Below are 12177 nucleotides of genomic sequence, written 5' to 3'. Positions count from 1 at the left end.
TTTCAGTTAGGCAGTTTGTCAGGATAGAGTGGGTGGTGGTGGAGCACGATTGGGTGGAGATGAAAAAGCTGGATGTCATCGGTGAAGCAGTGGAATTGGAGACCATGGTGCATTGGCTATGGTGCATGACGGATTAAGTGACCAAGGGGGGATAGGTACAGGACGAAGAGGAGGGGGCCAAGAACTGAACCTTGGGGGACACCTTAAGGGGGAGTGAATTGTGGTGATTAAGCTGTTGTAGATGCTGTCAATTTTGCTTTGGATGAATGGTCCAGGAAGGAAGGAGGGTGCAGGTGGCACCAGGTGTGAGTGCACAGGTGTGCACCAACAGGTGTGTGGAGCAAGGTGGTGGTATCCAGGGAGCTGAGGAGTTTGTTCACGTTGTAGAGTTTGTTTATTTAGTTTGTTAGTTGTAGAGAAGAGTGCTTTTGGGATTCCGGAGCCAGAGTGGTGATGTTTGAGTTGAGTGGCCACAGCACGTTCCAAAACTTTTGACAGAAAGGGTAAGTTGGAGATGGGTCTGAAGTTATTTAGGATGTCAGGGTTTAGTCCAGGGTTTTTTTTCCAGAATGGGGGTGAAGTTTCACGAGGTTTTTGGGGAAATCGGTATGTGAAGCTGGATTAAGTTGGAACTGCTTGGTGAGCCATGAAGATGGATTGGATGTTTTGTTGTTGGTCGTCTGGGAGTTCGGTTGTTGCATTGCCAAAGGTTTCTGTGTGGTGGACACACTCGTTGGCTGTTGTCTTGTGTGACGTGGGTGGAGATTATGTGGCTGTGTGTGGCTGCCTGGAGGGGAAGGCGGCTACAGTGGTTGATATTGGTTGTGGGTTGTCCGGGGTGCTTCGATTTGCATAAGGGGTGAAGATTGGGATATTACATTATTTTGAGTAAGTATTGGCATGAGTAATTACATAAGTAATTATGAGTTATTATGAGTAATTAGTGGTATGAGTATTAGTTATGAGTTCCAGGTGTTGAGCTAGTTATGCTAGTTATCCAGCTAGTTATGAGTAAGTGATTATTTTAGTAAAGTTACATGTTTCGCTGTGTTGTGGATCTGCGGACAAGCTAGTTTGATGGGTACCCTGGGGTCTTCGGCGTGTCTATGTGTTTGGCTGTCTGTCACACCGGACTCTTGAATGGGTTTTCATGAGACGAATTTCAGACATAACAGTGAGAATCTATTTTGAGCGAATCACAGTGGGTGAGGAAAACATTGTGTGTGACCAGACACCAGAACTGACCAGAATTGAAATTGGAAGTAGACCAGGTTATTTCTATTATTTGTTTATTCGTGAAAATAAATAAATAATAGGGGGAGGTTAATGGAGGTTAATGGTGGTTTGTGTGTGTTAATGGAGGTTAATGGTGGTTTGTTTGTGTTAATGGAGGTTAATGGTGGTTTGTTTGTGTTAATTCTAGTTGAAACTCTCGCTGAAGTAATTTTCGTTTATTCTTATTTTTTGATTCGATTTGAGAGTTGAGATGATTGATTTTTTATTAATTTTATAATTTTATTTTTATTGATGTTGGAAACAGGTAATGGGATGCTGAGAGAAGGATTGAATTTAATTTGAATTGGACTGGATTAAATGGGATTGAATTTAAAAAATTGAATATTGGATAAAATTGGATCCACTTGAAAAAAAGTGGATTAGGAAATTGGAGAAAAGGTGTTCTATGAAACTATGAATTGAATGAATTGAATCTAGATAGATGAATTGGAGACCTGTAGACCAGGCGTTCCCAGGAGACTTGTGGACCAGGTGTTCCACCAGAGGAAAAAGACCAGGTGTTCGTGGAGCACTTCACCTGCAAGAACGCCTTGGAACCAAGGTGGACGGGACCAGTCCAGGTGTCGCTGACTACACCAACGGCAGTCTTTTGCGAGGGCAAGACCTCGTGGATCCACGCCACGCACTGTAAGTTGGCCATACAAGCACCAGACACTACACCACAGCAACCACAGTAAGGATGGGCCTAATCATAGGTGCGATACTATTGATAGCAACAGTAGCTAGGGGAAGCTGGGACAAGGGAGCTCGGGGATTACACTACGAATAGTACTGCAAGATAAACACAACCACAACATAACGGCTATAACATTCTCTAGGGGGGTTAGTAGGATTAATGGGGTGGTAAAGGGACTCCAGTGCTTATCCACCCACCTGGTCCCACCCCATGGGACAATGTTTATATGCGGCGACAAGGCTTACCCCTATTTACCAAATAATTGGGGGGGCACATGTTATCTGGGTTCAGTCCTTCCTGACGTTGAGATACTGGATGAGCTAGACCCAAAGTCCTTGGACAGGCGTTATAAGAGGTCAGTCATAAACGAAGATGGAACCACTAAACTACACGGGAGTCTATGGGAAAAGGTGTTTGGTTTCTTCTTCCCAGGAGCGGGCACAGTCATGGATAGTTTCCGGATAGATAAATTGGCTTTGGCCCTAGAAAAGGTGGCAAACGACACCGCTACGGCTCATGACATACTATTGGACACGGTGATTCACATGCGTACAATGGTGATGCAGAATCGGGTGGCTTTGGACATGCTCTTGGCAGAGAAAGGAGGGGTATGCGGAATTATAGAGGGAAAATGTTGCACTTACATACCCGATCCATCTGAAGGAGTGTCAGCCGCAATAGTGAGACTAAGGGAAACTAGCCACGCCCTGACGATCGATCGGATCGCGCGCGAAAATTCTTATACATTTAGCTGGCTCACTGACTGGTTCCAGGGATGGACGGGCACCATAGTGAAGTGGTTATTGACCGCACTGGCTGTGATAATCGGGGTAGTAATTTGGGGGGCACTAATGAAATCTCTAGTCCTCCTCTGTATGAGAAAGTATTTTACAGGATGGAAAGTGAAAAAGCCGCCGACAACGACTATGGTTCTGACCACAGAGGCCGTCGACCTGAACGGGTCCTTCAACAAGGCAGACGTGACCGGCGCTCCAGAAAATTGCATTGAATTTTGTGACGACTGTGATACTTGTGTGGATCCCATGTGGGAACTGGCTGCTGCCTGTAACGGTGTATGTGATGACTGTGATACTTGTGCTATAAACCCCTTGCGTGTACTGGCTAACGCTGCTTATGTATTACAAGCGGACAGCTGCACGCCCCCTTCCGACCCAACTATGGATCTGATTGCGACACTGGGTCTGGCGGTCGAGGGACCCGACGTGGATATCCTAGACCCGCAAGCCGACCAGGCGCCCATGGGAGACTTTGACATAAAGGAAGTCCCTCTCTTTTCTTCAAATGTTTCGGATCTCTTTGATCCAAATGTTTCGGATCTCTTTGATCCACATGTTGCGGATCTCTTTGCTTCAAGTGATTCGGATTCGGATTTTTACGCTCTGTACCCTGACCAGGAAATTGAGACACAAGATACTGACGACATTTTGTATTCCCCAGAACAGCAACACGTGAGGGACCTCATGGGCATGACCGTTGATTAACTTCGAAGATCTGCAAGGACTGCGTCTGCAAAGGGTGGGGGGAGCCAGTTCCGCAGGGGAAGTGATGCACCCTCTGGCGGAGCAGAACCTCATCTGGACCAGACGTCTTCGTTGTGGATCCGAAACGTTAATGAACTTTCATGTTTTGAGCCCTCAGGCTCCAAGCACGCACCACACGACACGTTCCCCAAATGCAGGGGCGAGGCGCTATGGGCGCACGGTATGCCCTTGGGAGATACCCGCATTACACGATGGTCTTTCAATAAAGCCCGATGTGGCACGTTGTCTCTTGAGATACTTTGTCTCGACGAGACAAGAGGAAGGAATGTCAGGTCTCAGATTTGTTACTCTTTAATGCTCAATTATAAATGCCGGTTGACTGACGTATTACCACGTAAGCTATGTTATAAAATGCTGTTCTATAATGTTATTTCATGAGTTAATAAAATGTATTCGAACCTTAGGTAGGCTGCTTGAATCGTAGACATAAATCCTTTGATAAATTGCCAAAAACATTAACTGTTTTGTTTAATGACAGTGACGCCTGAGTTACAATGAGGTTTTTGCTTCGCTTTCATTTAAAATGAGGAAAGGCTCGCTTCAGTCGTGTTGGACAAATTGTATACGTGTGCACTTTCGAGGCTAGATAAGGCCGGTCGTAAAATCCCTATCATGATTCTCAGACGGCGCCTCGAGCCGCGGGCAGGAGAACGCTCACATGCGCGTGATTTTGCGTAACACTAGCAGAATGTTTAGGTTGCAGACATAAAACCTATCGTGAACCATATATATTTTGTATTAATCACAGCGACGCTTGACTCTGTATAAACATGCTCTGAATTACTCATTTTGAACAAACCCATATACTTTATGGGTTTGTCGAAGCCAAGAATGCACCCTCCCTTTAATGAGTTATATTTTCTGCCTCGTCGGAGTTTTGAAATCACATCTGGTCCGAATGATAAGGTGCGTGCTGCACTCCCCCGAATGACAGAGCGGATAACGGTGGGGGCTAGGAATGACGGGGAGGGACTCTCGCCAGTCGCTTTGTTCTCTCGGAGATTTTCTGATAATCGTATTCATATATAAATGAATGAGAATCAATGTGTTTTCAGGAAGGCTTGACTTGGCATGAGACTGGCTCTTGCTGTAGATGTCTTGGCTTCCTCCGGATCCGTATAAAGTGTTATTTCAATAAAGGTCTCGTCATTCTCAAGCCTGTTGGTGGAACTCTATTTCGATCAGAAAAGGTGGTATCTGACATAAGTGGTGACCAATATGGTCGGGCGTATGATGCGCCAGGTGATTTAATAAGCTTGGGGGTCGAGATAGACCCGGATGTTCGTGAGAGGCCACGAGTGAGGTGTATGGCTGGTCCGGAGGGTATGGAACGAGAGGTGCGAGGTGTGGGTGAGCAAGGTTGTGGTGGTATGGAATGGGTAGCGGGTTGCGGAGGTGTGACCCATGCATCGACACCAACAGGGGTAGTTGTTGGAGGGACCGGGGAGGCACGAGAGCCCCTTGGGGGTAATGTACTGTGGGGGCCCGGCCGGTTCGGCCCCGCGCTGACCCCGCAAGGGGCGACGCACGGGGTCCGGCAGGCGGGCAACGACTCGCATACGAGGTGGTCCCACAAGGTCCCACTCGCGCCGTATGACGGCAAGAGTGATCTACGCGCGTACCTGGCGCAGTTTGACTGTGTGTGTAAGGGCAACGGTTGGGGTGAGGACGAAGGTGGAGTACACCTGGTGGCCGCATTGCGCGGCGCGGCGGCGGAGGTGCTGACGGCATTACCAGCGGGTGCTCTCACCCTGCCAGCCCTCCGCGACGCCCTAATTAATCGATTCGGCATAGAACAGCAGAGCGAGCTTGTTAAAGCTCAGCTCGCGCTGCGAAAGCGCAAGCCCCAGGAAGCCATCGGGGAACTTGCCCACGACATTCGCCGCGCAGTGGGGATCGCACATGCTAGCATGGCAGCGGATTCCCGGGAAAGCCTGGCGCTGGACCATTTTATCCAGGCCCTCCCGGATATTGAGCTCCGGCAACAGCTCGCCATGTGGCGCCCGCAGACTCTGAGCCAGGCGGCTGACGCTGCGGCCCGTTGGGAAGCAGCGAGGCCCCTGGCCCGGGGGGGGCGAGCGTCTCGCAATGGCGGTCCGCCAGGTGGGACCCCCGATGGAGGGCGGACCCCTTAGGGGGCCCGCCCCCGACGTGGGTCCTGACCTGGCGGGCATGGTCCGGAGGCTGGTGGACCAGCGCCTGGCGGGACCTGGACCATGGCAGGCGGCCCCGGAGGTGGCCCGCGGTGGACCACGAGCGGGTAATCCAATTCGGACCTACAGGGGGGGAAATTTGGAATTCCGGAGACAAGCACCTTACCAGGTGAGGTGCTATACTTGCAACCGTCTGGGTCACCTGGCGCGGCACTGTCGAGCCACGCGCCGGGATGATCCCCGGCGGTTGAGGTCCTCAACTCCGCCCAGGGGGGAGCGGGTTAGCCGACCCCAGACACCCCCCCGCCAGACCCCGGTACACTAGAAGGCCTTACACCGGCGAGCAGGCGCCCCCGTGGATTGCCTCGGCTTTAGATGCCGAGGCGGGACCCAGTACCTCTGAATAAGGGGGGCTTATTAGTGCCAGAGGACTGGGGGATTGATGAGCGATGGGCCCGGTGGGTAAGGGTGGCATCCCTGCCACCCTTCCCATAGTGGGGGCAAAGGAGCAATAGATTATGGGGTGTATGGCAGTGAAAACTAGCCCGGGTGGGTTAGGTTATATTGTAGGGATCTAGAAGAGATTGACATTAGGTGACGTTAAGTTTAGTTAGTGACTGATACCTGTAGTGGGGACGCAGGTAGATTAGTGTGGATGATAATGACGTGGGAGCGCAATAGTTTAAAGGGACGACTGGGAAGCGCAAGTTTCAGAAGGGAGTAGTTAGCTGAGATGATGCCGTGTGTGTGAGAATTGAACAGGTGTGATTGCACAGGTGTGCAACTGGACAGGTGTGTGGAGCAGTGTGTGAGTAGTGAGTGTTGTGGATCAGCGCGAATGCGCTTTGGGGAGAGAAGGGTGCAGGTGTCACCAGGTGTGAGAGCACAGGTGTGCAAGTACAGGTGTGTGGAATATATGGAGCAGAGAATGAGTGGTGTGGAGAGAGTTGGAGTAAGTGGTACGGAGTGGTGTGCATGGTGCGAAGGTGTGGATGGGGGAAGAGTGGACCCCTTTCACAAGTACCCGGGGCGGGTAGTGTAAGTGTTAGGTAGAGGGAATAGGTAAATTGTGGTTGGATATTGGCATTTGTGGTGCAGTTGCAGAATGGTGTTGTGAATGGGTGCATTCGTGTTGTGGAAATGGCTGGGCGTGTAGCCTGTTAGTGTGTGTAGTTGGTTGGGCACTCCACCACTGTGAGGATGTCGGCCAGGTGAGGCCGCAGGTGGGCTCTGGGAGCCGGTAGAGTTGTGGATGGGGCCCGAGGATCCGGAGGACGGACCCGGGTAGCCCAGTGCCAGAGAGGGCACCGAGTGGGGAGAGCGCCAGAGGGCCTTCCCCAGGTAGTTAGGTTAGGGCAGGGAGCAGGTAAGCTCGGAGGCAACTGCAGTGGTGGAGGTGTGCAGGTGGGTAGACCCACTGGGAGAGGTACACGCCACAGCCCAGAAATTGTGCGAGGGCACCGGGAGATGAATCGGGGGAGTGAGACCCCAAATTGAAAAGCACCACAGTTTGGCCAATGGGAATTGGTTTTTAGAACCCATAGTGTAAGAGGGCCAATGGTTTGGCCGGAGGAAGACCCCGGGTAGTGTAAAGTTGTTAAAGTCATTTAGGAAATAGTTAGGATTGATGAACCTGTCGCACCATACGCAGCCACTTGCCTGTGGTGATGATGATGACTCCACACCTGTGTTTTCTTTGTTTGTGTGCAGGAAATGAGAATTGCTGTGAGGATTTGTGAGACGCATCACGACGTGGATGAGACATTGGGGTGATTCCATCTCTCCCTCCCTAGGAGGGACTGATGATGAGTTGGAGATGGCAAATTTTGATGAAAGTTGAAGATGGCAAATTTGATTGGTTAGGAGGGAGAGAAGACGAATTTGGTTTATGGGAGGAACGGGGAAGACAGTAGGGATGTTTGTTGATTTGTAAAGTAGATGTTTATGGGTAGTGTTGTGTTTTGTGGATACAGTAAGGGGTAAGGGAGGGGCCATGTAGGTTACCTGGTGGGGGGGGGGGGGGCGTACGGTAGGAACGTACCTGTCTCACCTGGTTCCCATGTGCCCCCAGTGTGCATTACCTTATATTGCGTGCACTTTTGCGCCCTTACCACCTTACTCACTTGTCTTCTTCTTTTGTCTCCCACCTCCGAGGATCTGGCTTTGGGGTAGCGAGAGAGGAGAGAGAGGTGCTGGCTACGCAGTTGTGGGCCTGCACTTTCGCTGCTTGCTGCCGGGATCGATACACCATATGGACCGCAATTTTGGTGGCCACCCACAATGGACCGCAGTTCTTTTGCGGCCAAGCACCACCCATGGATGGACCTATGGGTCAACGTGGCACCTATGCCATACAAGGTGAACCACTAACAGTTGGCCCCCTGACGGCCACAATAAAGAAATGGACGCGGTTGGCGCCTTTCTTTATTTTTCTAAGGAAGTAAGAAGGCCAAGTGCACCACACGAAGGCAAGACCAGCGGCAGAACATCGGCCGGCTGCGACACCACACAATAATCACTAAACACTTTATTGGTGCACCGGATGGTGCTGACTGTGTGATGGGGTGGTGCTTTTGGTGCTGGGAAGGGGTGCTCTGCACATTATTAAAGGCCGTAGGCCACAGAGCACTCGTGGGTTGGTGTATCGATGCTGGCATGCGTGCTCTCTCTATGCATAACATCTGCATGTGTTCCTCCAGAAACAGGTCCTGGATCGTAGTGTAAATAGCAGCGTAGTCGTGTAAATAATGCTCCCTACCGGCTGTATGTTTAGTTTGCGAATTCTTTCCGGATTCGGTTATCCTGTGGGGGTGTTTCTGTGAGGAGAAGGGTGCAACGTCGCAGGGGGACATATTTACTCATTTGTGAATATCTGTAAAACTGTCGCACTCAGGGTAGAGTTAATAGTAGAGGGAACTACATCTGCGTGCCACACTAAAATAGGTAAAAATTTATCGGGTCGGGACGCCCCGAGGGTAGAGAAGGGTGCAATGTTGCGAATATGGAATTTGGCCTCCATATCCGCTTGTAAATATTCCCCTATTTCCCCAATACTCCCCAACTATCCCCAATCCCCCATTCCCTAGTCCCATTGTCTGTAAACAACACTCTGTAGAACCGACCTTCCCCTCTTTCCCCCATTAAATGTCGTGCCCAGGTCCACCGCATCTCACGTAGACAACTTTCGGACATCTTGCTAGTTATTCTTAGTCTATGTCAGTTAAGGACTCGTTTCCATTAATTCTGACTCTTCGTTGCACCAGAATATGATTATATGGCACCAGTAGTGAGTTTAGGACCTTCCCATACCTCCTCCCATCTTCTTCCCCAAACAACAACAACAACTACAACTACAACAACAACTACAACAACGGCGCGCGCGGGGAGTGTGCGTCCTCACTCCGGCTCGGTTAGCCGCCATTACCCATGCGCTCCACGGGGTTACCACGAAGGGGCTGGCTGTCAGCTCCTCGTCAAGGGCGGAGCCTGGTAAACCCCCCGCACCCAATAAGAAGGGCGGACCGATTCCATCTGGGGCGGAGCTAACGAGCCGAGGGCGTGTCACTCCCCGCCGGATATACGCAGCGACTTACCGGATGTGACGTCAGATGCGCCCCCAGCTTGAGAAGACAATCACCACATCCGAGCGCTGCGACCTCCCCGCATCTCTAGACCGGACCGGGTCGATCCTGCCCTGAGCCCAGGTGCACCTGGAGCCATCGATTCTGCCTTTCCTTGCCATCAATCCCCGTGTGAGTCAGTTTTGTCCTGTTTATCTGTCGTCTGTCAGGGAATAAGATAAGTGTGTCTAAGTGCCTGTCTTTCTATGCTGTCCCTCTCATTCCTGTAATCTAACCTTCCGCCCTAATATAACCTCCTCCGGAGGTCTTGAGAACCGTATCCCTGGTGTCGTGTCATTTTAATCCCAGCCGTTGTGTCCTTTTCCTCAATTGATCTAGCGTAGCGCGATTAGTCAACGTTCGGGTGGAATCGGGTAAACTGTGCAGACGTGGTCATACCAAACCGCTCGGTAAACCAACATCCACAACCGCGTCTGTAACACTATTATTACTTGCAAAATCGAAGATTTTTCAAGTGTATTGGTTGGTTTCGTTTGTTATTCTGTCTGTCTGTTTGTTTGTTTGTTTGTCACCAGTCTGCATGTCACAATTCTAAACCAATCATCACAAAACTTCACCAAGCTGTGAGAAGCCGATTGATTTTGAGGTCAAAAGTCATCTGGAGGTCAAATTTCTAAAATCGCCATTTTTCATCCGATTGACTTGAAAATTGAACAGCATTTGTATATTGAGTCACTAAATAGGGAAACCAACTAATTTTGAGGTCAAAAGTCAACTCGAGGTCAAACTTCCAAAATCATCAATTTTCATCTGAAAAATCGCCACTTTTCTTCCTATTGACCCGAGCTTTCATCACGATCGTCAATTTTAATCTTGATGAAATTGCCAATTTGCTGGGTCAATTGCAATCTTTTTGGGGAGGGCGTGGGGGGTGGGGGTGGATTTTACAAGTGTCGTGCTCTGCATGACGTCTTCTCGTTTACTTTTTGATACCGTCACGTTCGAGGACAGTCTTGACATTTATGGACAGTCTTGTGATACGAGAGTTCATACGAGTGAGTCAGTTAGTGATGAAGAAGAGCTTTATGGAACACACAAGTACGACACAGACAGAAAGACACACCAAATCCATACCTCAATGAAGATTTTCAAGGTCCACGTCAAAACAGCCAAGATGATGCAGCTCACGAGCAAAAGCTTCACAACATCATTTTTACTATAAATCCATAAAATCTGCAATGATGAGGTCAGCTCTGTAAAAAATAAATAAATAAAACAAGAGGGGGTTAAGAGAGAACCTTTGGGGACATTTCAATCGTTGGGATAATAAAGGGTGATTTGTTTTTATTTGAGAACCCTAAATAATTCCCATACACTAAAACTTATATCCATTAGGAACCTAATATTTTTGGTAAATGTAGCCTAATGTTACAGAAAGACGTAACATGATCCTGAGAGTTATCAGGTATCACATGATTTATCACGTGACCCGGCAGTGAGGTTTAACGGTTTTCACTCAGTCATGCTAATCAAATGATTTATTGCTGGGAGCCATGTTTGATCTGTTTCGCACAAGACTCGTGCTGCTGGGAGCCATGTTTGATCTGTTTCGCACAAGACTCGTGCTGCTGGGAGCCATGTTTGATCTGTTTCGCACAAGACTCGTGCTGCTGGGAGCCATGTTTGATCTGTTTCGCACAAGACTCGTGCTGCTGGGAGCCATGTTTGATCTGTTTCGCACAAGACTCGTGCTGCTGGGAGCCATGTTTGATCTGTTCCGCACAAGACTTGTGCAACAGAGAATGTTCAGTATTGTTTGGATGTTGTCACTGCTATGAAATATTTAGAAATTATCCAGTTATCGGTAACAGAACAGGACAAACAGAATGTACGATCAGAAGTCACTTACGTTCTTTTGAAAATGAAGTCGCACCTTTCAGGGACTGCAAGAAAACAAAAACCAAAAATGTTAAAGAGAGTAAGGTTTTCACTTTGTGTTACAGCTCGTCAAGTTCAACACAGGTTTATCAAAACAATATTTTAAAATGTAAACAACTTTAGTTTATTCACACATGAGCACGTGAAGGATGATTGAACGTGACTTAAAGCAGAGGTACAGTGAGTGCCTTCAGAAAGTAATCACACCACTTGTTGTTTTACTGTGTGTTGATTGAATTGAGATTTTTTTTTGTCACTAACCAACACAGAACACCCATAATGTCAAAGTGAAAACATGTTATTGGAGTTTTTTACAAATTTACTGAAAATGAAATGCAGAAATAACAAATTTACATTAGTATTCAGCCCCCTGAGTCAATACTTCGTAGGCAGCGATTACAGCTTCAAGTCTTCTTGGATATGTCTGTATCAGTTTTGCACATCTGGATTTGGGGCGTTTCTCCCATTCTTCCTTGCTATTTTGCTCAAGCTATGTCAAGTTGTCAAGTGTCAAGCAATGTCAAGACATCTCGAGGATGATCAAAGGAAATTGGATGCACATGGATTTCTCTCATCTCCCCTTCCTGTTCAGGCTGGAGTTCCCCAAGGCAGTGTTCTGGGCCCTGTGCTATTTCTGGTCTTCATCAATGATCTCTCCGACTCTCTGGAAAATCCTCTCTATCTCTTTGCTGATGACTCCACTCTCTGCCGCTCCATTCCTCATCCCTCAGATCGGCAGTCTGCAGCCTCCTCACTCTCTGCAGACCTGGACAAAATCACAGACTGGGCAAACAAGTGGAACATGTCTTTCAATCCTGACAAATCTCACACTCTTACAATGTCTCTCCGAAAGGACTGACTGGACAACCCTCCCATCTACTTTCTCAACAATCCTCTCCAAGAAGTTCTGTCGCTCAAGCTTTTGGGTCTCACAATCTGCCATGATCTTTCTTGGGAAAACCACATTTCAA

General features: G+C 48.7%; 1 protein-coding gene across 1 annotated transcript in view; it reads right to left on the bottom strand.

Moving 5' to 3' along the window:
- Positions 1-11169: 11169 nt before the first annotated feature.
- The window catches only part of LOC144888853 (uncharacterized), a 79283-nt gene continuing 78275 nt past the window's right edge, over positions 11170-12177 (bottom strand). Inside the window, 1 exon segment of the mRNA XM_078768371.1 lies at positions 11170-11211. Coding sequence (XP_078624497.1) covers positions 11170-11211 — 42 coding nt within the window.

The sequence above is a fragment of the Myxine glutinosa genome, chromosome 14 (genome assembly GCF_964187855.1).
Source record: "Myxine glutinosa chromosome 14, kmMyxGlut1.1, whole genome shotgun sequence".
NCBI lineage: Eukaryota > Metazoa > Chordata > Myxini > Myxiniformes > Myxinidae > Myxine > Myxine glutinosa.
The sequence above is the reverse complement of the archived record's forward strand: the minus strand, read 5'-3'. Positions and strand labels throughout refer to the sequence as shown.